The sequence below is a fragment of the Mycosarcoma maydis genome, chromosome 1 (assembly GCF_000328475.2).
Source record: "Mycosarcoma maydis chromosome 1, whole genome shotgun sequence".
In the NCBI taxonomy this organism is placed as follows: Eukaryota; Fungi; Basidiomycota; class Ustilaginomycetes; order Ustilaginales; genus Mycosarcoma; species Mycosarcoma maydis.
This window is the reverse complement of record NC_026478.1, coordinates 1,352,869-1,379,850: the sequence shown is the minus strand read 5'-3', so window position 1 is coordinate 1,379,850 and position 26,982 is coordinate 1,352,869. Positions and strand designations below refer to the sequence as shown.

Below are 26,982 nucleotides of genomic sequence, written 5' to 3'. Positions count from 1 at the left end.
GACGGGCGGAGTGATGAGCGTCGGGGTCAAGAGCGCGTGTGTTTGGCCGAGCTCGAGGAATCACAAACCATGATCAGCGGAAAAGGTCGTCGTCCAAGGCACTCACGCCTATGCGTGATTGATGATTCTGTCGAGGCTCGGCCAAACCTGTCAAGAAAGGAGAACAACGATGCCGCTCGGAAACTCGCACACGCACACACACACGCAGCTGACATTGGCTGATACAGGGCCGATGCCGATGCACTCGTGATATTCTCGGAAAAAGAAACACGATGGCCGAGCGGCGACCATCCAACTCCACCGGCATTGCAGTACAGCAGAGCGCAGCATTACAGGGTCGATGACTCTTGTCAGCTCTTTCACTGGACAACTTGTTGTTGACACAGCGCGTGCGACTCTGTTTAAGGCACACAAGACAAGGTGGTTACGACACGGTCAAGATGCCAAGTCGAGCGCTATTCTCAATGGTTTGCTGATGGCCAGGTACCACAGAAAGGAACCAAGCGAGATCAACACTGACACCAAACAACCATCAACCAACCGACTCGTGACTCGCACAAGGTCAACAGGCACGCTCGTTTGTCTTGACCACGAGGCCAAACTCACGAATTCTTGATTCGAACCGAACTAAAGTTGCCAACACCATGCGTCAGCGCATCGGCCAGCGAGCACATCTATGCACGCTCGAAAAAGCGTAGAAAAGGGCCCAAAAAGGGGTGGCAACTAACTTTACTTACTCTGTAAGTTACTGTACGTGGAATGAACCTCGAATCCTGGATCGTTAATGCGCGTGAGGCCCCTCGAATTTTGACATTTCACGTTGGCACGTTGGCGCAATCACGAAGGCTGTTGTGCGCGATGCTTTGACCTCGCTTGAATCACGAATGCTGTCCGCCATGCTGTGGCTTCGAAAATAAATTAGTGCTGCCAGCTCACCAACACCCCAATTCGTGATTCACAATTGGCTGCAACCTGCTAGACGCGCCGTTGATTGCTTGGTTGCTTGGTTGCTTCTTGCGCCTCTCTCATTCTCAACTGAGCATGCATGACTGCTGCACAGTCATCACTTGGAAGACATTCAAGCGAACTTGGCGCTGCGCTCGCAACAGCTAACTACTACAACTCGTGTCTCAACTTTGCTTACCCACTCGTGACTGAGCTGGACCAGGCTGAAAATGGAACATTCTTTTCATCCCTCTCGTTCGCGCCTACCGTTCTACGAATCAGGAATCAGGAATCACTTACGCTAAAACACAAGCCAACCCATTCAATCCAACTCCGCCGGTTTAGCGCCAACCTTTTTGTGGCGTTCGCAGATGATCATCGCCAAGCAGGATTGACAAGGCCGCCCTCGTAGTCCACGCAGCCTCTCTGTCGCTGATCATCACCTAGCCAGCTCGCTCAGCTTCTCGTCTCTTGAGCTTGTCCGATTCGCGATTCACGATTCACGATTCACGATTCCGCCCAGGCCCAGGCCATCTGTCGGCGAAAAGAGCTCATAGTTACCTCCAAGCCACGCTCTAGAACAATAACAATACTAGCAATCACGAAAGGCGTGCCTCAGAGATGATAGCTACAAAGCCACACTCACAGTACTCACCACTCGTCACTGTACTCTACAGTAAAGACATCGTGCATGGACTGTGCACGGTGCACTCAGTGCCATCATGTTAGGCCGTCAAAACAATTACTCTGAATGGCGAATCACGGATCACGAATCAGACACGAAAAAATCGTGAATCACATATATCCAAGTCACGAGTGTGAGTCACGAGTGAGTCGTGAGTGAGAACACGGAACTCGGAATTCAGCACACAGACCTCAATTCTCATTCAGCAAGCACAGTCACCATCGTGAATCCTTGGTGACCCTCCTCCACTCGTTCATAATAGCCCGCACCAACGAGACGACGTCCGCAGATATCAAGCGAGCCGCTTATTCTTCTCATGCTATCGGTGCAATTGACATAGAGAGGCTCCTCCAACGCTTGCCTCGAATAGCTACATTCAGCCCCCGTCACAACACGTCAAAACCAATTCCTGCCTCAACTTGGCTTGAATGCTTACAACGATCAGATAGGCCGCACCTCCTGAAAAAGTGCTCTTTCTTCATCAGCATGTCCATGGAGACGCCTGCCAAGAGGCAATGCACTGACAATACGTCTGCCAACTCATCCAGCAGATCAATACGAAAGACTCTCTCGGTAGAGCAGCAACGGTCCATTCGTCATGCACAGTGCCTTGAAAATGGCCTCGGTGCCATCCAAAGGCTCGAGCGCTTGAGGTCTGGCAAAGCCGATCTCGCCAAGATTGCCTGGTCGCCTCAAAACGTTCTTGCAATCGCCTCTGCCCACCGATCATCTTCGGCATCACCGAATGGACACGTCGTCGTGCAGTATCCGCTCGCCTCATCGTCCAAGCCACCTTTGAAATCCAGCTATTTGTATCCGGACCAAGACGGCTTCTCATCCAGCTCCACCGCTGCCTTCTCGCATCAGCGCAGTACTGTAACAACAGCCACTACTGCTGCTGCTGCTTCCACCACTTCCTCGCAGTCTACACGCTTTGACGACCCGACCAACATCTCATTCAGTCCTTGCGGCTACTATCTGTGCGCCTTCTTCCCAGTTCCGCATGATGCCGCAACTACAAACGCCAAGAATAACGCCTTCGATCCCACGCCTTCGAACGTATCGCTCATGACGAATGGTCTTGCTACGCGAACGCTCCCAACCAGCAGTGCACCAACGATTACGCAGCTAAGCGCTAACCTGCCGGCTCTAGATCAGTCTCTTCCTGCCTCACACCACATCGCCGCTACCGATGTACCTCCCGCTCCGTCAGTCGGGCCACGAGCCAGACTTTGCATCTGGTCACGCGCCGAGACGGGAGCCCTCAACGACTGGAAGCTAGTCCAAACGATCATTTGCGAACCCGCTTGCAGCCAAAGTCATGCAATTTCTTCCACCAAAACAGAAAATGTGCTCAAAGTCAACGAAAAGGGCCAGTCTATTCCCACTCAAGGGCTTCGTGCATCGCCTTCCGACGCTGATTCTGGCAATGGCACTGGCACCCTGCTAGGCGGCGTCAAGCACGTCGTCTGGCTCAATCGTCACCGTCGCATCGTCCTCAACGATCAGTCCACCTCCCCGAGTCACTACGGCGCCAGCTCCTTCAGCAGACTCGCATCGCGTGGTCCTAGCTTTATCCCCACTTCAACAGCATATACCGACAACTCTGGACCCGACCAGGACCTTGCACTCGTAGTATTTGGACACCATGGTCAGGTTACCTTGCTCTCGTCTTGCAAAGCTGACCGCTCAGCGGCAGTCAACCTATCCACCAGCTCGCCAGTAGACGCCGCTTCTCCCACCAACGTTTGCCAAGCTTTCTTCAGCGTCATGCTCCAGTCTTCGCTCTACACGCCGAGTGTGCGACCATCACCCGTCACACTTGATTCCGCCCAAGGTGTTGGCGAGAAGCCAGCCGAGATCGTCGCTCCCTACCTCTCTCCCTTCTCCGCAACCCGAGCCGTAGACGACTACACCTCTGATTACGCGCAAGAGCGCGAATCGGGCAATTTCCTCACCCACCTTGCTGTCGGTATGCCCGCCAACGACTCTGTCCTTCTCGTTGCATCCAAGCGCCGTTCGAGCAGCGCTGGGCTCATCCATATCACCGAGATCACAGTGGATCTGCATGCAGAGTCGATCACAATGATCACGCGTCCTCTACCACCTGTGTCCCTGTCACCTGCCGATTACGCTCCCATGAGCCACTGCGCGGAGGATGGTACAGCTTTTGGCGACAACTCAATTTCACGCATTGACCTCGACGACATTTCCATCTTGACATGGGCAGAGATCGACAGTCTAGGCTCGAATCAAGACGAGGACGCTGGCAAATCAGGCTGTTTGCGCCTTGTTGCATGCACATCACATTTTGAAGCATCCGGTTCCGACGATTCGGCAGATCATGCCAGCACTGCATCAAAGATGCACAGCACCATTGCCGTTTGGGACCTAATTAAGGCCGAAAACGAGCTGAGCGACGCCTTTGGCTCGCTCGAGTGCAGAAAGACGGGGCATCATCCAAAGTGGCTTGAGTGGCAGCTACGCTTTACGCATTTCAAAGTGTTGACGGATCGGCTCGTCACCTCGATAGTCGCTGATGCTTCCGGCTTGGCCGTAGCTGATCTTGCGCTTCTCACAGCATTGACTCGAGTGGACGGAGGATCTGGGCTGCTCTCCGAGCAAGTCGGCTTCTTTGATCTCAAAACCGTCGATTTGGTCCAAGGTGACTTGTCAGCAGTCCCAGCACAAGCGCTCGAGCGCTGCTCCAATCCCGTCATCTCGAGCAACGGCACTCTCTTCGCAACCCTCGCTAGCATTCATGGTGGCTCTTCGGACAAGGGTGTCGTCATGACCAAGCTTCCACTGCTCCCATGCAGGCCCAGTGCACAGCATGGCAACCGCACCGCAGAGCAGGTCAAGACAGCTGAGGAGGAGAGTCATCTACAAATGTCGCAGTTGCTCGCTCTGTCATGCTTGCGAAAGACAGATGCAAGCGACATTGGCCGAGCGTTTGCCGCATCAGCTGACCGAGAGAATGCAGGCAAGCTGCTTGTGCAAGTTGGAGATCTGCTCAAAATCACCGAGTCCAAGAGGCAGGATGTGCTCGTCAAGATCGAAGGCGCCACGCAAAAGGGACCTAGCCACGACTCGAATTCGATCCCGTTCCATCAGGCGCTCCGTCTGCTGCGAATTCGTATGGTCATGGACAACAGTTCGCTAATCCCCAAGCCCGCTGCGCGCATCGAGCGACTCGTGCTCGAACTTGGTCTCTGCTACCAAATCTTGCGTCTTGCCCGTGTCAAAACCGAGTTCACTATGGCCCCGTCACCGCCAGCACCAGAGGGCGGCAAGAAGAAGGGAGGTTCTGCTGTCAAAGCCGCTGCCGCTGCCGCAGCTGCTGCAGGCGAAACTCGCGACCGTGTCTACTATCGTCTGGAGAGCGTCTGGCCTTTGCTGGCACAGCTCCAATGGTTCTTGGCGCTTTTGGATGGAATTAGCAAGCTCGCATTGGCCACCACGGCAGGGAACAACACTTCAAAAACAAGCTCGGATGCAAATGCTGTCCACGCCAAAACTTCATCAACGACGCTGGATGAGAACAGCTTGGAAGCCGACTTTGTGCGCATGCTTAACAAACCCACGCTTCGTCGACTTGTGCTGCAGATTGTAGCACATTTCTGCGACTTTGAGCAGTGGATCAAGAGCACCACCAAGAAGAGCAATCTTCCGCCTGCCACGGGCGCGGTTCCTGGCGACGAAACGGGCGGAGGCTTCTCCGCTTCGCCTGAAGCCAGCACAGAGGCGCGCGTGCTGGCCGTCAGCGAACAGATGGCGCTAGCTCGGGATGCCCTGCACTCTGTGGTGGGCGATGCATCCATTGAGCTTGCTGAGTTTGCACAATTGCTCGTCAAGATCGAGGCGGACTGGAACGTCGGTGGCACAGGCGGCGCTGCGTCGGGCGCAAACCAGAGCCGAGAGACAGATCGCTTCTGGTGGGCCACGCTCGACGGCAGTAAAGTGGACCAGCTTGATGGTGCGAGCGCTGTGAAATTGGAGCAGGACCCAAACACTGGTCTGCAGGCAAAGTTACTCAGCTCGTTGGTGGATCCGCAATCAGGAGCTTTGGTCGACGTGCTGACGCTGTTTATATCGCCCTCGGATATTTCAGATGAACACAACGTGCTGTACGACAAGGGTGCGCTGGATGATGGTGTTGGTGATCAAGTGGGCACACGTTCGACGTTGATAGACGCACTTTCTTCTCTATCTGCCAAGCGTAGTGATGTCGACGAGCGTCGCGATGTCGTACGCAAAGTGTTGCTGCAGCACGCGGTAACGCAGGCTAGCCTCGTCAACGACGCAGCTACATTACTGAAGACGCGTCCGACCACGGTCGTTGGCGCATCGGCAGCGCAGCGCTCACAATCGGCTTTGCCATCCAGCGCGGCAGCCAACGAGCCTGCTCAAGCAGAGAGCAACCTGATCCGTCTCTCCGCCATGCGCGCCAAGCGATGCGTCCGATGCCACGCGCTCTCACAAGACCCTATCATCGCAACGTACTCTTTGGCTCCACCACCCACTTCGTCCACCAACCCAGCAGCTATCATGGTCGATCCTAATCTTGCTCCGCAAGTACAGATGCAGTTACAAATGCAAATGCAAATGCACATGATGCACATGCAGCTTCAGATGCAACACCAACAGCAACCATCACAACCAGGCATCGTATTGCCACCCATGCAGCCAATCCCCACGTTCCTGCCGCTCATTCAACCACCCCCAAAACTAGTCAGCATCGATATGCCCGCACGCGCTTCCTCACTCATGGATCGGTTCAGATTCACTTGTCTTTGCGGAGGCTCTTGGTGGGTCTTGTAGATCGGTTGCGCAGCGCATGTACTGTTTCTTTGAAACTCGATTCTGATTCTGGTTCCAGTGGCGAGTTTGTCTGTCAACGATACGACCGGAGAGAATCAATGACGAATCTTGTTGTGTCGCCGTATCTCGTCGTAGCTCAATACGGCAGTGGCGCGCTCGGGTTGCTCGGATCAAGATCGCCAAAACAAAGTGCCAAACTATGCACGTCTCTGCCGTTGATGTACTTCAAGTTTTTCGCTGCGTCTACAAAGCGAGCGAAGCTCGGGGCAGTGTTTTGCTGGGGCAGTGGATCCACATCCAACCACTCTAGCAATGGCAAGTTGCCCGTGAGATCAGACCAGAGCGCGTCGTAGTTGGCAAAAGCGCCCGAGATGTCGAGTACGATGCGCAGGTGGGTGAGTGTGGATGCGGTCGAGATGAGGCTGCGGGAGAGCGGAGGCTGCGGGGTGATCGGAAAGATATCGAGGTGGGTTAGACCGCGGAATGAGGGTAGCAGGCTTGGTTGGTGGAAGAGTGAGGTTTTCGAGGTGCTGAGCGAGAGATGCGCGAGTCGGGTTCGAGTGGTTGAAGGCGAAATTGGCAAGCGTGGAAAAGGAGGAGGAGCAGGAGGTGACCAAGTGGTCGACGGCGGATCGAGGTATAAATGTCTCGCCTGCCTGCGCTCCTCGGCAGCAGTAGCTTGCAGCTCCACTACGGGGCTCTCGCCGCTGCCTCGCTTGCCTTCTTCCTCAGCGCCCTCTGGCAGTTCATGAATCTCTCCTGCGCTTGCTTCGATCCCATCTGCTCTCGCCTGAGCCTGAAACACCGCCACCACGCCCCGAGGTAACAATGTACTCTCATACCCAACCATGGTCAAACTCTCGAGCCTTTCCAACCCACTCATCGCCGCATGACCGTGATAGAATGTCCTGCCATCCAACTCCAGGCTCCTCAAACTTGGACCCAGTAGCGCCCATATCGCTGGATTGGGTACCGCCTCGGCTGACCAGGCTAGATGCTCGAGCTGTTGTGTTTGTGACAAGTGCATGGAGCGAAGCAGTGTGAGTAGGTAGGATTGGTCCAAATCCATGTATTTGTCGGGGACCGCGATGACGATGCTTCGAATGTGCGGAAGAGGATGGCGCAGTCTAGCATCATGAAAGTCGTCTTTTGGCTCGCGTGTGTGCAAAGAGCTTCTTGGTTGCGGAGGAGAACCAGACCGGATAGATAGCGTATCGTAGCTCTTCAAGAGCGTTGCGAGACGTGGGAGATGTTGCGGCGTTCTAATGACGATTGTATGCCATATCAACGGCACAAGGGTATTGCGAAAGCTTCGAGTGACAGACGAGAGTGACATCAGTGCAGAAAGTTCGGAACCGGTGGATATGAGAGAGGCGTACGGCGGGAATGCGTGTTTGCAACCAAATCCGGTGGGCCGAACATCGGTGCTGGTATGAAGAGGTGTAGACATGGTAGATAGGTAGTGTGTGGCTATTTGAAAGATGATTTCGGCTGGCAGACTTGGTAACCCTTTCAAGTTTGAAGTTGCTGAAAACTGCTTTGCGGCTGAACACCCAGTCACACTTCTCGTCAACGTGGGTTGAACGCGATGGCTGTCGTACGACGTGGCTTGGTGTTGGTCAAATTCGCCAGTTTTTGCGCCAGCCCGTGGCTGTAACGGGACATCATGATCGGTTGCAGAAGCGATGAGCAAGCTTGATGTTGACTCGGACGCAATGCTGAGCGAGTCCATCAACCTGGCCGCATCCGCAACCGATGGCTGCGATGGAAGGCTCGTCATGGCTCCTGCTTCACTTCACCATTCCGCGTGAAAGCTGTACTTTGGCTGGTCTTCGCACTTGGCAATTTCACATAGCGTATCTTGTGCGCCTACCCTCGCTCGACCTAAATGCAGCCCTGTCTCAAAGAGCACTTTTCACCGAGATGGTTGGTATCAGGTCGATGTCAACTTTGATACTCACGATTGAGAAGCGTGCACATGCCACATCGAGAATACAGGCGCCTAAGCCGCCATCTCGCCAACCGGTGGGGGCGTCCATCGATCATGAATAAAGCCGAAAAAATAGCCGACCCACACACGCGGCACACACACGAATCACGAATCACGCCGAAGATTTTCTCCGAGTGTTACACCGCATCCATTTGTGAGTTTCGTTTGTCCAAACTACTCGTGATTCGTGATGGTAAACGTCAAACCCTTCTTCGTGCTTCACGCTTCGTGCTGGGGTCGTATCATTCGTGATTCGTGATTTATGATTCGTGATTCGGATTTGACGGCCTGTCGGACAGTGCAGCGGCACATTCTACGCCGAAATCTTGGATAAGGTTCACTTACGGCAAGAAACAGCCACGATCATGCTATGCTTGTGCAAGAAAGCTTCCTGCCGAACGGGATCTTTTTGCTGTCAGCGCCCTTTTCTCTCTGTATCTCTCCATTGACGATTGTCTACTGCCAAGCAAGAGGCCCTACTTGGCTCGTGACACGGTCAATTCTCCGTCCGTCCGTGTGGACGCTTGGTGCTATGCTTTGTTTTCTCCGAGCTGGTACGATTCGTGATTTGAAAACTTTCCTCCCTCCTATAACCCTTCGGATAGTGCGAGAACGAGACTTGTCGGAAATGACGGTTGTCCTGCTTCGCGCCCGTCCTTTCCACCGAAGCTTTCGCTTTTCGCCTAGCAACGCTGGTCCTTGGTCGTGCGCAGCTCTTTGTGCTGTATGCAACCTTTCGGTTCTGTCGGCTAGCGCGTCCATGTCGTTCGGCCCTTACTTTGATACCGTCTCTCTTCTGTGTCTATGAGAACTGATAGACAGGTTCATTGTAGTTGTTGCCTACTGTACGTCTTCCGTAACGTCCCATCATACACATCTCTTTCGCTTCTTGAGCCTAGCCATCATCAATCTCAGTAAAGCTCTTCGTATCTGCCGCCAGAATGGTTACTTCACGACGTTCAGTTGAGGAGCGCCGCTCATCCTGCGCTTCGAGCTCGACTTCAACAACAACTTCCACATCTGCACCCCTTCACTCGAGCTTCTTGTCAGCTGATGCAACCGCGGTTAACACCGCTGCGCCTACGCGAAGAAACAGTATTTCGTCCAGCAACGTTCTGTGCTCCTCTTCCACTGAAAAGACCGCTGGTGCCAGTCTTGGCCATCCAAAAGAAGGTGGAGTATCGCCAAAATGCCTCGCACAGCGTCTTCTCCAACAAAAATACCCGCAAAACTTTCTGTCCTCGAAAGGTGAACCCGCCCCAACGGACATCGACACATGTCCCAATACGCTGGTTGCCAACACTCCACGTGCTTCCTTTGACAAGCTCGACCGTGCCAAGCTTGATGTTGCAGACTGCTCCCCTTCGTACCCAAGCCAAGATGTCGAGAAAGCTGCTTCATCTCAAGAGTCTCTGTATGGACCAGCACCCGATGGCGGCCTACAAGCCTGGCTCGTGGTCGCCGGCACTTTCTTGCTCATCATGACCAACTTTGGTCTGCTCACATCCTACGGCGTCTTTCAAAGTTACTATGTCTCCCACCAACTTGCTCACTTACCCGCTTCAACAGTTAGCTGGATCGGAAGCTTGCAGACCTTCATGATCCTCGGCGGTTCTTTCGTGTTTGGCAAGATCTCTGACGACCATGGTGGTCGATGGGTTCTTATCTGTGGCAGCATCGTTACATTCACTGCGATGCTGGGCATGTCATTCTGCTCCACGTTAGTCCAGTTGATTGTGGTGCAGGGAGTTCTCTTTGGCCTGGGAGGAAGTATGCTTTTCTTGCCTGGCTGTGCGTTGGTCAACCAGTACTTTGATAGGCGTAAAGGAACGGCCATGGCGATCATCCTCGGTGCGGCAAGCTTCGGAGGTATCATCTGGCCTCTCATTCTTCAGTCGCTGTTTGACCAGCCCAACATTGGATATTCTTGGGGCGTACGGATCGCAGCTCTTCTGCTGGCCATCTTGCTGACCATCAGCAATGCACTCATGCGACCAAGATTGCCGCCCAGCCCAAAATCGCTTCGTCAGCCCTGGTCTCAAGCCTGGACGCTGCTCACTCAAGATGCGGCGACATACACGCTTTTTGTGGTGGGAACCGCGGTGCTTTTCATCAACTTCTTCGTGCCTTTCTTCACGATCGCTTCGTACGCCAAAAAAGTGGGATTCACGCCCTCTATGGCGACACACATGGTAGCCATCATGAACGCCGCCAGCATGGTTGGTCGTTTGTCCTCGGGGCCCTTGGCGGATCGATATGGCCGCTTCAACGTGCTCTGCCTTTTCGGCATCGCGAGCTTCCTCTCCTTGGTTCTCTTCTGGCCTATTCCTGGACTGACACTGACCAAATCTGGAGTGATCACACTTTCGATCACTTACGGTCTGACGTCCGGTGGAATCATCGCTACTGTCGGTTCGTGTGTGGCGCAGATCTCTCGCAAGAATTCAGGTGCTAGACTCGGCCTGATGTGGACCGCTGCTGCTCCAGGATCGCTGGTGGGGCCTGTCATTTCCACAACACTCGTCACCAAGATGGATGGCGAGTATACAGCGCTCGCCATGTGGGCTGCAGGTACCACGCTCCTCGGCTCCATCATTATCGCCAAAGTTCGCTTCACCCTTGCAAATGGCAAGTGGAGCGTCAAGGTCTAAACGACCCCCTGAACCCTTACATGCCACACATTCTGTTCGCATCTGTCTTCCTAAATTCTTTGCATTGTTCCTTGTAACGCTGTACACTCATAGATCGTCATTTATTATCCACGTTGCTCTCCTGAACCAAGAAAGTCGAGCATAAGCTGAGCAGTAGCCTCGGCATGAGTAAGCACGATGAAATGTCCAGCGTTAGGGATGACAGCGAGATCGATCTGTCCAAAGTACTTTGCCGTGCTCATAGGCACCACGTCGTCCTTGTCACCCCAGATGACGCGTAATTTCGAGCCCAACTGGCGCGCGACAGCACGATGCACTTCTTGACTGTTGAAGATAGGTCCATCTTGTAGGCTCGAGGTGAAGCTGAATTTGTAGCCTGGGTGATGCTGTGCCTGCCACCATGCTAAAGATCCTTTGGGTGGGGTAGGGAGTAAGGGGACAAAGCGAAGCAGTCGACGAAGAACGCGGTTGGGAACCAGGTGAGAGCGGATCAGTTTGACTGGCAGACGAAGCTCAGCATTGGGTGTACCCCCGGCAGGACACAGAAGTACAAGACGGTCGACGCGGTGAGGATAGTAGTGAGCAAAGTGCGCAGCGATTGGTCCGCCTAATGACATGCCGCAGAGATCGAACTTGTCCCAGTGTGGCAGATGTGTGAGGAGCAGAGTGATCTGCGAAACGAACAGCGCTACATTGTGCGTCACCTGTGGCGAGTCGGAGTAGCCTCGGCCAAACAGGTCAAAGCACAGAATGCGGTACCCTGCTCTGATCAGGTGAGGAACGATCAAGCTCCAAGCAGGGCAGGGTGTTGAGATGCCATGCACCAAGAGCAGCTTCTTGCCGTCCTTAGGACCAAACTCATAATACCGAATGCTTCCATACGGCGTGTTGAGATCGTTACCGTTCGGCAAGATGTCAGCGGGGTACGGTTGCTCGTAGATCTTGGCAGGCGCTTTGAGAACCTTGGGATAATTGGAGCGCAACCGAAAGTTGGATACGAGGTAGAGGAGTGAGGCTGTGCCAGCTGCAGCGGCGAGGGCTACCCTACCGTCTTGCAGCCTGTTGGCGTAGGATGAGAGGAACGACATGATGAGCAAGGGGGCGCTTAGTGGGTTAAATGTCGTGGTTCGTCACAAAACATTCTCCAGGGCTCTTCTAGAAAAGCTGGCAACGACGTCGGCAAGCTTGGTCGGCAATTCACGATTGATCAGAGCAGAATTAGAGCAGACACAGGGTCCACCTAGAGCGGGGTAAAGCCTCTGAGAGTATTCGTGATTCTTGATTGCAAGTCCGACCAGGCTTACAGTAAATCTCGAGACTGTTTCGGTTGCAATCGTGAATCGCGAATGGCAGCACCAGTAAGTTACAGAGTCGTGACTGTGAGTAGCAGGACCATGAACCGTGAGATCGTGTATCGTGAATAGACCGTGAGATTCACGATTCGTGATTCGTGATTCGTGATTCGTGGTGATTTATGATGTGCGCGTGGCGAGTGCCACTCACGACTCACTCGTGACTGAATCCTAAATCGACACATTTCTAACACTCCCCAAAAAGATCGTAGGTCCAAGGCGTGAGGAACGAGGTCGTGCGCCACACGCATCACCGATTCGATTCAAGATTCGTGATTGGCGTGGAGGAGGACTGTGCGCAAAGTGACACTCACGACTCACGATTCGTGACTTGTGACTGACTCGTGACTCTCACTTTGGCGTTTCAACGAACCGTCACATCCTGTCATCAACGGCATCGCCGTCACGACATTTCCGTTATCATAGACGGCGTGACACAACAACCAGTATGACGACGGTCACGCCTCTGTCGCTGCCGTTCGTCCTAAAGCAAAATGATCCTGCGTCAAATTCCAATCGCAGGCGTTGGAAACCTGATCGTCCGAGCTATCGAGCGCTCCTCAACCCAAATCATTCAAAAAGCTCTTCCGGAGAACGTCTGTCCTCCTCGGCATCACGAGCACAGAATTCGATCAAAACAGCAACACCTGTAATCGACTATGGACAGCTCGAAGCTGACGCGCAGGAGTGGGGACTGCCTTTCTCCCCTTCAGCTTCAAAGCTTGCTGCACCGACTTCAGCTCTGTCGTGGGACGAGAACTCAGCACAGACCAGCTACTCTTACCTTCAAAGCGAAAGACTGACATATCCGACATGGGCGGTATCCTTGGACCAGTGGGATCCGTCCATCTCATTTGCTCCGTACGCCTTTAACGGCTTGTTCCCGACCGATCTGCAGCAGAAAACTGCATCAACAGTTCATCCTACTACCTACGACCCGAGTCTTGGCCGCATCGTTTTAGTTGGCCGAGATGACGGTACCGTTTCTGTATATCGCGCATACGGCCGTGTCGAGGACTACGACTCACTATCGAGCAAAGACCAGCAACTATGTACCACAGAAGACTCGCTTCCCGCCTCTGCTTCTGCTTCTGCCAACCTCTCGCAGCAATTAAGTCGATCCGCCTCTCGTCGCTCATCCGATGTCTCAACCCCTTCTCGCTTACGTAGCCCCGATGTCGAAGCATCTTCCATCAGATTGACATCCTCGGTCGCAACCAAACCCATCTCATCGTCCAGCCATGAGCCAAGCTCCTTCCTTAACACATTTCTGCACGTCGATCGCTCATCTCTTGCAACGCGCTCCATCATCTCTGCTGCCTCCATCAGCTCCACCGTCGCAGCGAATGTGCAGATCGATGAAGGCTTGCCCGTCAACAGCCTCCAATCTAATGTGACTGCAATGGGTCATACTGCAGGGCGGTCTTTTGGAGAACAGGCAGAGAATCGGTTGGAACTACAAATTGCAGCAGCTGAACGCAATGATCATCAACATGGCGTAGTGGGCGGTGTGATTGAACGACTCGGCTTCTCGTCCCATTCACATTCGCATTCACATTCACATTCACATTCACATTCACATTCACATTCACATTCACATTCACATTCACATTCACATTCACATTCACATTCACATTCACATTCGCAGTCGCAGTCGCAGCCGGCCTCACCGCCTGCGCAGTCTTCAAAGGAGCACTCCCGTCGTCAGTCGTTTCATCGCAAGCGAAGTAGCGAGTCACGGCATTCCCCTATTACAACCTCGAACGGTACCCGTTCTGTCGAAGCCCTTGCTGCCGTGGCAGAGGACTCAAAGACACAGGAAGCAGCCCGTCTCAACACTTTGATACAGCCTTCAGTCATGGATGCGTGGCTTCATGATCCAAGCCGAGGTACTTTCAGCCAGCTCATGTCTCTTTACACCCGCGATCGATCACCTGTTGTCGCTCTTCGACTCGTCCCCTTGCAACCAAGAAACGAGGACGGCCAAGATATGCCGACATCTTCGACAACGGCTCGATTATCTTACAACAAGACGGCTGTGCTGGTGATCCAAGAAGCTGGGTACATCTCTTTGTGGTCCTTGCTTGACGGCGCAATGATCTGGCAATCGGATTTAACGACTGTCGATGTTGCTGCTGTCAACTCAGAGACGCTCGAAACGACCTCGAAAGATGCTACGGCATCGTTGGGAATGATGCATGCGCTGAGTAGGCAGCTTCCCGCAGCCATCGGTACACCGCTAACGCGCAGTCCAGCAGGATCCGCCAGAGCTTCACCAAGACCTCCGATGACAAGCGTCGACGCGAGCATGCGGCGGTCGATGCTTCGAGCCGCACTGAGTGCGCCTGATGCCTCGACCAATTCCAGATTGCGCGAGTCCCATGCTGCCAAGCTGCACGGATCGGTTCAGACTTTCGCAATCAACAGCAAGCCCATGGCTTTGCTTTGGGATTCTCATTCCTCTTCGGTGCTCCTCGTGGACTTGTCAGATGGAAGACTCTTGCTTCATGAGCCCATCTACGATGTGCTTGCAACTAGCATACCGAAAGCCGCTTTTCCTATCGACTCACAGAATCATTTCGAGCTGCTCTGGTTCAGCGAGTCCCAGCATAAGCTCCAGAAGCAGCGCATACGCATTTTGACTCCCGGCGCAGAAGACAGGCAACCACAGGCTCATACGACGAGTCAACAAGAACAGCCACAGGGTTTTGTCTTGGACAAACTTGCCGACGACGACTCTTCAACGGACGATTCGTGGTGTCTCTCCGGCGATGATGCTCAAGCAGACAAGGTGCACGTCTCAGCAGATCGCGTGATAGTGCTATCTCCGACTCGACTCTCTGTCCTAGATACCGCAAACGGATCGACTCAATTGATGCACGAGGCCACAACTGGCCAATTTAGGAGCATCTGCGGGTCCAGTCGTGACGGACAGTATTTGCTTATACAGACCACGTCGGGCCTGGTACGTTTGGACCTGGCGACATCGCTCTCGGGACATGTAGAGCAGGACCATCTCGGTCTCGATACAAACAAGGCAAGACTAAGTGTGCTCACGAGTTGTTGGTCAAGTCGACTCTGTCTCGCCTGGAATTTGCCGGGATCTGGAGAACTGCTCGAAAAGATTTTCCTCCTTCAGGCGTTCGCGTCGGACAAATCGGTGGCTGCCGAAGACCTGCAGGTAGCGAGTGAGCTTGCTACAGTCAATCTGACCACATCACAGATGGAGAATCTGCTCGCTTCTCCAGGCTCAGAGTCATGGCTAATCAAGGACGGCCACGATGCGGAAAGTGTTGAACCTGATTCTATCACTGCGCTTCTGCCTCTCAGCCTTGAAAGGATCGCAGTTGCGAGCTCGGGTAGCATCCGAATTGTATCACTGACATCCATCGCAGCTGGGGCTTTGGGCGGATTTGGAGTGGCAAGGCATAGAGGACAGAGCCAAGCTTCATGCGTCGGCAACAGCCTTGGTGCAGATCACGAGATATGTCTTCTTCGCTCGGCTGTTGCTCCTCGATCGGGCCAGCGCCTCATCATCGGTGGAACGCTACAAGGCGAAGTTGGATTCTGGCAAGCAAACACATCTGCGCCACAGGACGGGATCCCGATCTCTGTCCCACAGCTCGAAGCTGTTCTCTCGGTCTCGACGACGCCCATCGAAGCGCTTGTCATCTTTGGCGATGAGGATAACACCATCCGCCTCCACGGATGTGTCGCCTGCATATGTGCAGACAGCTCGGTTACGATCGTACTGCTTGAAGGCTTTCGATTGCTGTACACTGTTCCGGGCAGAGGCGCGCGTCTCACGTCGTTGGCAGTGCGTGTCGATGATCTGCTGTTGACATATGATGACGATAAGGCGCGCGTATGGGATCTGCGTTCGCAAGAACTGCGCCGTAGCATTGCTACAGATCAAGCGCAAGCTCTGGTCGAGGATGGAAAAGGTTGGTGGACAGTCAAGAACATCGAGCCATACAGTCCACTGCATTCGGGCACCACGGGCGTACTATCGCAGCTTGCCTCGGCGCGTGATGGTGTCGCGGCGTCTTTGCTAGTGGACTTTCGGCGTGCGATCGAAGCAGCTGCGCGAGCTATTCACGGAAGCGGCCAGCCTGTGGCGAAAGAGGACTTTCCGCAGACGGCTCCTCGAAGCGGGTCGACGAACAACCTATCGCTCCACCCATCGGCAACTCTGCGGTCGGAGCCGGAGGTGGAGCAGAACCAAGATGAGACTTCGGTCGGATTGGGCTCACCAGCTGCACGCAAAGCTGTCAACATCATCCGACCGTTGCTGCCGACCGTCTTTCCTACGGGCCTTGATCCAGACATGGACGCGAAGCTCGCAGCCTTGCTTGACCTGGAAGACTTTGGCCCTTCTGCATTCAGTGTTGGCCTGCACTCTACACCTGATGCTCTCATGGTTGGCGAATCGGTTGGCAAAAACGCAGCAAAATTAGGGGTCTCTGTAAAACAGGCGTGGAAGCTGAGCAGTCGGCTCACAACATTACGACTAGTGGTGGCATGTGCGCTCCTGCGCGTGCTCAGCCACGTCAACGAGCTTCAGAGCTTGGCGGTGGATCTTCAAGGCTTTGTCGAGAATGAAGCTCGTCTCTCAACTCTGGTTGGAGTCGGCTACCGCGGTGTGAGGCTCGAAGAGCTGGTGCCGTATTGGTTGGACAGCAATATGGAGCTGCAGAATGCTAGTCGAAGCATGTTCCAAGGCGCACTTGCTCGTCTTGAGCAAAGCGAGCTCGACGAGCTGTGTAGTCGATGGCAAGGCTTGATGATGTCGGCAAAGACATCCACACAAAACTCAAAGGCTCTCGTAGACGGGAAAGCTGCATCCAATACCATGCAAGATGCCGAGCTTCGGACGCGCGCTCTGGCTCTGATGGGCAGCATCGCAGTGGAGCGGTATACGAGCCTTTCGCCACGCACGCTCAAGGATATTGCGGGCACCATCCACACAGCTATTGTCTCGGATCGCGGTAACGAAATGCGGACTCCACACGAGCTGCAAACACTTGCCGTAGCGATCGAACTGTGTCGAAATGGATTCTCCATGTGGCAGCATTACTTTGATGCAACGGAGGTGGTTCGATCGTTGTTTGCGCTCAGTACGCTCACCTCCTCTTCGTCGAGCTCGAGCACGAGCGCAGACGGAGATCTTCGGACGCTAGCAAGAGAAGCGACGCTCCAGATAGCGGCCGAAAATACGCCGCTGTTCATGACGACGCTCTCGCTCGACATTCTGCACGCACGCTCTGCGGCGCACTGCTCAGCAACGATGCGGTTGGTGGCCTTGATGGTGCGAAAGCGACCTGGTGTTCTGGTGGCGAATCTTCCTCGCTTGGCAGAGGCAGTGGTGAAATCGCTGGATCCAACGCACACGACGATGCGAGAAGCCGTAGTCCACGCTGCTACGGTCATAATCACTGAACTTGTTTCTACCTATCCAAGCGTCAGCTTTTTCGGAGGAGGACAGAGGCTGGCGGTAGGTACGCACGAAGGGGCGGTGATCGTGTACGATCTGAAAACAGCTACACGGCTATACGTGCTAGAAGGCCATCGACGCCGTGCTGACGCGGTGAGTTTCAGTGTGGACGGAAAGAGACTAGTCACAATGAGTCTGGATGAAGGCCGAGTGCTGGTGTGGAAAACGGCATCTGGGTTTAGTAGCTTCTTTTCGCCAGGCCAGATGCCAAGACAAGGTGCGACCGATACAAAGCTGACTGATGGGGCATACAAGGCGTTCTTGTTCAACGTAGGTGATCAGCAGAGTAGGTCCGAGATGGAGCGTCGCCGCAATCAGCACCAGGAGCAAGAGTTTGTCGGGTTCGACAAGATCGGGTTCCACTGGAACTCGGAGCGCAGCGTCAGGGTTCAGATCGGTGAAGCGCAGCTCAACATAAGTGTCGACTAGAATCGTCACTTTCGCATAACGTCGTGTGCACTCCAGACTTCACAATGCTTGTATTGGCAATCGCCACTGCTGTTTGCTTGCGTGGCAGCGATCCATCTCATCAAGTGACAATATTACAGAGATGATCGAATCTCAACAAAGGGTATGGGAGTCCTCCTCACTGCTGGAGTCGGTTGGCAGAAGAGATGGCACCGTTATGGGCAAGCTGGTCACGTGCGGTTAACACGTACCTAGAAGTTGAATCGTGAATCATGAATCACGAATGTTGGAAAATAAAGCGTCAAGCTAGAGTTGACTTCAGTTACCGCGATTCCTGATGTGACATGAGACAGGGGCTTGGTGGTGCCGTGTGCCGGTGCGCTGCCATTCAGATTCGTGATTCCATGATTCAGTGATTTATTGAACCCTGAACACGTCTGCAAGAGACCCCTAACTTGACTGAAAATTTCGTTTTGGCTGCTTGCTTGCTCGTACGCTTCATCGAGCAGGTAGGAGTATCTTTGCCCCCGCACTGCAATCACGAATCGTGAATGCGAAGCTACTTGTCTCATGCATCCCCCCGACTACGTACCTCCAGGCGTCATTTCGAGCTGCAATCTCATCGCTGGCGGTGTTTCATCGGCAACAGCACAATGTGCAAGCACAAGCGTCGCAAACGAGTTGTGTCGGACATATCTGGATTCACGATTGGACAGGAGTAGAAGTGTCATTCAACACGGGCTGACTTGTTAATCGTAAATCATGAATGTACATGTTAGTCACAAATACAGTAAGGGGGTTATGGGTGGTGAATTGTCTACACACTGGTGCTGCGCTACGATGAGCGTCAACGCCGGAGAAATTTCAATTTAATTCTGCAAAATGGCGCAGCGTATGGCGGAGGCGCAGGAAAATGAGAGAAAGAGAGAAACCAACACCTCGCTTCTATCGACTTACATCTTACGACTAGAGCCTCCTGTCAAGCAGAGCGCAACATGTTGGATCTGCGATCAAGAAGGCCATCACGCATGACGCTTGGCTGTGCGAGCTTCTACATATCCTTGCTTACCCCTCGACCCCCTTTACGCCTTGTCTTTGGTTTCGGCGGCATCCACGCTCACACCTCTTGATGCCAGCTCGCTCTGCTTGAGTCGCCGTCGCTTTCACTTTGCACACTCCTCTTGCCTGGTTCCTCCTTGACGCTTCTCTATCATCTGTATCCTACTTGCTCTCTCTTGCTTTCTCTTTTCTCCCTTTCTTACGAATATTGCTCGTGGCGAGACGACCCGTCGTCTTTCTTACCATCACCACATTCATCTCTCCCGTAGCTGAACATCCGTCGCCTGTATTCTTGTGTTGATCGCCAAACGCAACATGGCCTATTATTCGAGACCGGCTTCGGCCGGCGCGGCTCGCGCACAGGACGATCAAGACCCATATCCATACTATCCAGATCCCGACCTGATTGTCGGCAGTGGTGCCAACACATCGTTTGTCAACCCATACGAAGCATCCGGCGCAGCATCTTCGGCGTCTCATACGTCTCCCTTCTCGGATGCGCATGCTGCATCTGCCTCGCCGGCATCCATTCTGCCCCTCTCGCATCAGCAAGTGTCTGCTCATGCACCGCAGCAGCAACACATGAGCATCAGCGTGGATCCGAGAGATGGGCAGCAGTCTCGCATGCCTGGGCTCAGCGAGAGCTTTTACAGTCAAGCAGCGTATGCGCTCGCTAGCCCACCGCCCGCGGCAGGCGCTTTAAGCCCATCAGCTCACCTTGCCACGCTACCCGAGCACTCCCAGGCTCCCCTGTCAGGCTCCGTCGATGGAGAATATACATACTACAGCCAGAGCGCCGCTGGACACTACTCATCGCTAGCTCACCGCCATGGCCAAGACGATGAAGACGACGACGATGCCGAGACAAAATACTCGCCTAGCTCGGCGCATGATGAAAAGTATGCATATGATCGTCCGGATTCAGCGGCAGCCGGAACTTCTCCCTTTGGAAGAGCAGCTGGTATCGCGTACTTGCAGAGCCCATATGCTCAAGTTGCACGCAACGATGACGACGACGAGGATGAGGACGCCGAAGATCCATACCGAGTCTTGACGCGTGATTCTGCTTTCGGAGGCGACAACGGCCAAGGCTATGACCCAAACTCTGCCTATGGTGGCGCCGGTATGGCTGGACCTACCGGTCAGTTTGGCGATAACCACTTTGACACGCAACACTTTGGTCCCGCTCCAGCACGCGGTGCTCAGCTTCGTAGGCACAAGACCAAGAAGAACGTACGCCTCACCAAAGGTAACCTCATTCTGGATTGCCCCGTGCCGACCAAGTTGCAGACGTTCCTCACGCGACGAGCCGAAGACGAATTCACCACGATGCGTTATTCGGCCGTCACCTGCGATCCGGACGATTTCGCGAGCGAATCCTTCACGCTTCGACCAGCGCTGTACGGTCGACACACGGAACTCTTCATCGCCATCACCATGTACAACGAAGACGAGGTGCTTTTCTGTCGAACTTTCCACGGCGTCATGAAAAACATTGCGCACCTCTGTTCGCGCAACAAGTCACGCACATGGGGCAAAGATGGCTGGAAAAAAGTGGTGGTCGCCATCATCTCGGACGGGCGCAAGAAGATTCACCCTAGAGTGCTCGACTGCCTCGCCGCACTAGGAGTTTACCAAGACGGAGTGGCGAAAAACATGGTCGATGGCAAAGAAGTACGTGCGCATCTTTACGAATACACGACCCAACTTTCGATCGATTCCAACCTGCAGTTCAAAGGCGCCGAAAGAGGGCTGGTTCCAATGCAGATCATCTTCTGCTTGAAGGAGAAGAACGCGAAAAAGATCAATTCGCATCGATGGTTCTTCAACGCGTTCTGCCCTATCCTGCAACCCAACGTCACCATCTTGTTGGACGTAGGTACACGACCGGAGAACAAGTCGATTTACTACCTGTGGAAATCGTTTGATCTCAACTCGAACGTTGCCGGCGCATGTGGAGAGATCTGCGCCGAGACCAAAGGCAAATGGGGAGTGGGACCTTTGCTCCTAAATCCACTCGTAGCAGCGCAGAACTTTGAGTACAAGATCAGCAACATCCTCGACAAGACTACCGAGAGTGTCATGGGATACATCTCGGTGCTTCCCGGTGCATTCTCCGCTTACCGCTACATCGCGCTGCAGAACGACGAATTTGGCCATGGACCTCTGGCTTCCTACTTCAAAGGCGAAAACCTGTTGGGAGCTGACGCTGACGTCTTCACATCCAACATGTACCTCGCCGAAGATCGAATCTTGTGCTTCGAGTTGGCGGCGAAACGTGGGCATGGATGGGTGTTGAAGTACGTGAAATCAGCTCGTGGAGTGACCGATGTTCCCGAGGGACTCCCCGAATTCATCAGTCAGCGACGTCGTTGGTTAAACGGATCCTTCTTCGCCGCCGTCTACGCGCTCTACCACACGGCGCAATTCGTGCGTTCCGGACACAATGTTTGGCGAAAGTCGCTGCTTGTGTTCGAAAGCTTCTACAGCTTTGTCAACATGTGTTTTGCATGGTTCGGATTGGCCAACTACTACATTTTCTTCCGGATCCTCACCACGTCTTTGGAAGACCCGACGTTCAAGCTCCGCGGCATTGGCGTATTCAATGTGTTTATGCAGTACATCTATCTCGGTACTGTGGTATCGAGCTTCATCTTCGCGATGGGTAACCGACCGCAGGGAAGCAAGTGGAAGTACTGGGCTGCCGTCGTCGTGTTTGCTCTGCTTACCGTGTACATGATGGTTGCCGCCGTCTTGTGTTTGAGCAAGGTCGTCGCTCGAGTAGAACACGATGCCATCTATGCTCAGATGGTGGTCTCGCTTCTGGCCACGTACGGAGTGTATCTGATCTCGTCGCTTCTCGCGTGCGATCCTTTGCACCTGATCACGTCGTTCCTCCAGTACCTTCTGCTTGCACCGACCTACATCAACATCCTCAACATCTACGCGTTTTGCAACTTGCACGACTTCTCCTGGGGCACCAAAGGCGACACCTCGATTAGCGCCGATTTGGGCGCCGTGGTATCCACATCGAAAGGAACCGTCGAGATCACGCTGCCTACAGCTCAAGCCGACATCGATACAGCATACGACGATGCACTCAACAACTTGAGGACCAGACCGATGATCATCCGTGGTGACGCCAGCAACGCCGAAAAGGAAGCTCGTCAGATGGACTACTACAAAAACATCAGAACCAACGTCGTCCTCGCCTGGGCGCTCAGTAACGGTGTCTTGGCCGCGTTCATCTTGAATGGCGATGCCGCCGGCACGTTCAGCGATACAGGCGGCGTCACAAGGACCAAGGTGTACATGGTCCTCGTCTTGATCTTCGTCGCTGGAATGGCGTGCATCCGTTTCATCGGCAGCACCCTTTACCTCACCATCCGCTTGATCAACGGTTGAATAGCGCTAACGCTAACATCCTTCTCCGCATACGCTCACGCCTAAACCACACTTCCACGTGATCCTCGTCGCACTCCTGCTGATCCGCCTCAGTCTCGTCTTGTTTCCTTCTCGTGTTTCCTTCTCTTTATTGGCTTCCTTTCCTGTGTTCCAACGGACCTTTTCTCGCCCTCCAGAGCGCTCTGTCTTGATACTGTACGATACACTGCAAACGCCCCGTCCAAGTGACGAACACGCCGAGATTCCTTCCTTGCTCGAATACAGCATGACACAGCCCGACGAGAAGGTAAGAGTGAAAAAGCACATTCGTGATTGCACTGAGAAGCGCTGCGGAGCATGTGATGCGTCAGTCGTGAATCACGAATGTGGAATGTGCATGAACTCGAGACGTGCCAGTGTCTTTCGTGGGTGGACGCTTGACGATGCCGATCAATTGCTCAGCAGCAATCCACAGCGATCCTAGCCGCCTCTGCCAAGTCTCTCGATCGCTTCAACACCCATGGTCAGATGTCCCTGCAATCGCGCCGTCCTTCCCCTTTCGCTTTCGCATCTATATCCGCCAGTCAAAACCGACCGACTTTGGCGTCGCCAACATCACCTTCCATTGTATGCTCGCGTGCGTGATCCACCTCTTCAAGCGCCACCCTTCGCGCCTCCGCTTTGCCAATCTTGGCACGCACATCCTCTGGCACGCTTAAAGCATCCCTGACGCCCACGTTCAATTCTGCATGCGCCAATATTCTCTTCAATGCGTTCAACGCTGCATCCACCAACCCCACAATCGGCTCCCTCTTCTGCGTTGCGACCACCAAATCGCACGCACATATCGCGTGTCTCACCAATGAATCCACGTCCGATACGCTCGTCTTTAACGCCGTTCCGTCCACCACGTGCGCATTCATATCGTCCTGCATGCGGCCGACCATCTCGTGCACGATTGTCAGCCAGAACTCCACTGTCGGATGATGCTGCTGTAGCAACAATTGTCCGCTTTCAGCCTTCTCTGACGACGAAATTGGCTGATTCCACAGGTTGTACTTGCGCCAGACCGTCAATCGCATCCAAACGTGCATTCGGCAAAACATCTGCAGCGTCCGTCCCAGAACGCTCTGCCTCTCTGCATCCGATCGTGGCCTGTGTCGAACAAAAGACCTTTCAAGCTGGTCGAGTGCCTGTAGAATTTCGTGGACTTGTTCTAGTGTCTCTTGCGATGGCGCATCCCCTGGCTCTGTCCGATCCACTTGCTTAATCTTTTCCAACTGCGCCAGCGATACAGCCAAGCGTGACAGACGAGCCGACCTGCGCATGAGATCTTGCGAGTGAAAGAACGGCGGTGGTAGATCCTCTGGTAGTAGGCTGGGCTGCCAAAAAGCCATCGGCCGCAGACCTTGGATAAACTCGGGCAGGTCGATATCCCCAAACCCTTGATCCGGCTCGGCAATGTACTTGCGAAACCGATGACTGATGCCCGTCCAGCAAAGTCGAACAATAGATTCGTACTTGACCTCGGACTCGGGAGAGGAGGAAGTGAGCGGCCGAGACCAGTATAGGGGCGATTCCGGTTCGCTATCCTCGAGCAGCGCTTCACGTGAAGAAATTGTCTCATGCAATTTGAGCGTTCGGACTACATTCTCCGCAAGTCGGATCAGGTCGTTCTGCTGGGAACTGCCATCTGGCTGGGTCAAAGCGAGAATGCTAGCAGCTTGACCTACAGAAGGCGTAAGAGAAGTTCCGCTGGAAAGCGATGTTTGCAAATAGCTGGCAGCCATGGTCGACAATTGCAAAGCAAGCCGCCGTGAAGCCTCGCTGGCTGAGCGCATGTCTGAGGTGCGTTCGTCTGCGATGCGAGTCTGATGCATGTCGCACACCGATACGGCCAAGACAGCAAGGTACAGGGCTGGCTCCGCACGAGTGTGACCTCGATTGCCCGACACAACTTCGAGAAGGGTGGGTGCGTGGAGCAAACCAAAGAAGACCGCGTTGGATTGAACGAAGCGAGTGAGAAGATGCTGGATAACACGCATTGATCTCAGCCTTGGTCGTCCAAAAATGCCGAGCAGATCATTCCACCACTCGTCCTGATTACCGAAGGTGGGTTCCATGGGTATTTGTATATTGTTGTTCTGGATCATCGCAAGATCGGACCCGGGCATGCTGCTGCTCGGAGTAGATAAGCTCTGCAAGCTCGAATCACAGCTGAGGTCGGACGACTCGCCTGAAGAGGTTCGACGCAATGAGCCACCCGCCAGTTTGACTCGCTTCGAATATTCGCTCGAAGTGTCCGACTTCGTGAACGAGGGTGTTTGTCTGTTGTGTGTCGCATTTGGCAAAACGGAGCGCTTGGTACCTCGATCGTGGCTGGAACCGCTCTGACCAGTCTCGTTCGGGTGTCTGCCTGGGCCAGAAGAGGTACGTCCAGAAGGCTTTGCTTTGGTTTTGACTGGAGCGTAGACGCAGTCCATGTCGCGACGCTCACAGTGTCGGCAGGGTGTTGCACCATCACATCGAAGCTTTCGAACTCGACAAAAGCTGCAGGCCACTCGAGCGCGTGGAGGATCCGCATCAGGACTAGCCGCAGCAGAATCTGATGGAGTTGCTTTAGCTGACGTAGTGCTCAGGACGATCTCGCGATGCTTCCAAGCGGGATCGTGAAATGATGAAGCTGTCAGGGGGGCGTGCTTGATTCTCGGGATATGGGGTTCTAGTTGGTGCCTCTGCCACTCTTCATCTGAGGCTCTGCGTTGCTGCATGTGAACAGACGAGACCATCGAAGGAGGCTTTGTTGATGTCTCTGCTGCTGCAAAAGCAGGTGCACCGTCGTAATTGGTTGCCGCCATCGTCGTGCCATCAACGGGATGCACGCGCGGATACCCTTCTGTCAGACGTGAGGGGCTGCGATGGTGAGCAGGCCATGCGCTAGAGCTACCAGCCAGGCCAGTGTACTGGAGCGGACGCAGGTTCCAAGCATGATCGGCACTATCGCGAGGGTCGTAGGGTAAACGTGAAGGATCAGCGTGGTTTGCTAGAGTGAACGAAGTGGATGATGCAGACGAATTCCATTGAGGTGGTGACATGGGATTCTCGAAAAAGCGATCCGGGTCGCGGTTATCGATGGGCATCTTCCTCGTCATGTTCTGTGTGAAATGTAGGCATTCAGATCGAGCTGAGGAGGTTGGGGTCTGTTGAAGCAGCAAATCTAAGCTACTTGTGACATGCCTCTCTTCCAACTCGTCAACTTGATTCGACAGCGCGCTGAGAGGTTGTGATCCGACCTGGAATTGAGATGGTTTGAGACGAGAGGTGCAGGAGGAGCGAGGTTGCAGTCATGTCTCTATCTGATGGCGCCAAGATGCGAATTGTTTAGCTCGGCTCTATCCTTGGTAACTGAGCTGGACAGTGATCTGGCAAAGTTGGCAAAGAGTCGGTGCAGGTGTTTGCGGCTGAGTGTTGGTGAGGAAGGACGATGGCTGGAATGGAACTGTGATGGATTCAGGGGAATTTGCCATTGAAGCGGACGGAGACGACATTGATTACTCACACTCGAGGACTCACGACTAGCTTGAACGTATAATTTGTTCGAGGTTGTCGAAAAGGTGTAAGATGGAATAAATCACGAATGTGAATCGCATGGCAAGCTGAGCGCTTGTTGCAGTATGCGAGACACTAAATCGGTTGGGCAGCGGCTATATTCTATGACTGCGACGACCTTCACGCTTGGTTCGCATCTTGTCAGCCATCACTTTCACAATTCACAGATTTGAGCAGACAGAAAACGCGCGCAGAACATGCTGAGCATGACGGCGTCTTTTCTTTTTCTGGAAAGCCGATGTGCGACAGGACTGAGATCTAACTTAATTGATCTCTCGGAACCGTAGCCGAGCAAGAGTCAATAATTGGGGATTCACGATTGAAGCAGGTAGAGGAAAATGTGAAACTCGGGACTGTGTGTGTTGCCACCGTGCACAGTCGTGACTAACTTAACTTGTGCGGTTGTGATTCACGATTCAACTTGGCATGAAAGCCTTTTCGTGCTTCGTACTTTCACGTTTCAGGCAAAACGAGAAGACAACGGGACCCACCCGACATGACCAAACAGTCACGAGTGGAGAGACTGAGTAAACATAGGCAATATCTGGTTCACGCTTACTTGACGGCTTGCCACGTCCTTGCCG

General features: G+C 53.8%; 7 protein-coding genes across 7 annotated transcripts; 4 read left to right on the top strand and 3 right to left on the bottom strand.

Moving 5' to 3' along the window:
• Positions 1–2,116: 2,116 nt before the first annotated feature.
• UMAG_10121 (uncharacterized protein) lies at positions 2,117–6,451 on the top strand (the record flags this gene model as incomplete). Its single annotated transcript, XM_011388375.1, has 1 exon — positions 2,117–6,451. One exon carries the CDS (start codon positions 2,117–2,119, stop codon positions 6,449–6,451), a length of 4,335 nt encoding a protein of 1,444 aa, XP_011386677.1.
• Positions 6,452–6,587: 136 nt separating this feature from the next.
• UMAG_00478 (uncharacterized protein) lies at positions 6,588–8,231 on the bottom strand (the record flags this gene model as incomplete). The annotated part of the gene is made up of 1 exon (XM_011388034.1): positions 6,588–8,231. The coding sequence occupies one exon, from the start codon at positions 8,229–8,231 to the stop codon at positions 6,588–6,590; it is 1,644 nt and encodes a 547-aa protein (XP_011386336.1).
• A 1,151-nt stretch (positions 8,232–9,382) lies between these two features.
• UMAG_00477 (uncharacterized protein) lies at positions 9,383–11,092 on the top strand (the record flags this gene model as incomplete). The annotated part of the gene is made up of 1 exon (XM_011388033.1): positions 9,383–11,092. The coding sequence occupies one exon, from the start codon at positions 9,383–9,385 to the stop codon at positions 11,090–11,092; it is 1,710 nt and encodes a 569-aa protein (XP_011386335.1).
• A 104-nt stretch (positions 11,093–11,196) lies between these two features.
• On the bottom strand, positions 11,197–12,180 carry UMAG_00476 (uncharacterized protein; the record flags this gene model as incomplete). The annotated part of the gene is made up of 1 exon (XM_011388032.1): positions 11,197–12,180. One exon carries the CDS (start codon positions 12,178–12,180, stop codon positions 11,197–11,199), a length of 984 nt encoding a protein of 327 aa, XP_011386334.1.
• A 712-nt stretch (positions 12,181–12,892) lies between these two features.
• UMAG_00475 (uncharacterized protein) lies at positions 12,893–18,367 on the top strand (the record flags this gene model as incomplete). Its single annotated transcript, XM_011388031.1, has 1 exon — positions 12,893–18,367. One exon carries the CDS (start codon positions 12,893–12,895, stop codon positions 18,365–18,367), a length of 5,475 nt encoding a protein of 1,824 aa, XP_011386333.1.
• Positions 18,368–19,720: 1,353 nt separating this feature from the next.
• On the top strand, positions 19,721–22,810 carry UMAG_10120 (Chitin synthase 3; the record flags this gene model as incomplete). Its single annotated transcript, XM_011388374.1, has 1 exon — positions 19,721–22,810. The coding sequence occupies one exon, from the start codon at positions 19,721–19,723 to the stop codon at positions 22,808–22,810; it is 3,090 nt and encodes a 1,029-aa protein (XP_011386676.1).
• Positions 22,811–23,373: 563 nt separating this feature from the next.
• UMAG_00473 (uncharacterized protein) lies at positions 23,374–25,941 on the bottom strand (the record flags this gene model as incomplete). Its single annotated transcript, XM_011388030.1, has 1 exon — positions 23,374–25,941. The coding sequence occupies one exon, from the start codon at positions 25,939–25,941 to the stop codon at positions 23,374–23,376; it is 2,568 nt and encodes an 855-aa protein (XP_011386332.1).
• Between the last annotated feature and the right edge of the window lie 1,041 nt (positions 25,942–26,982).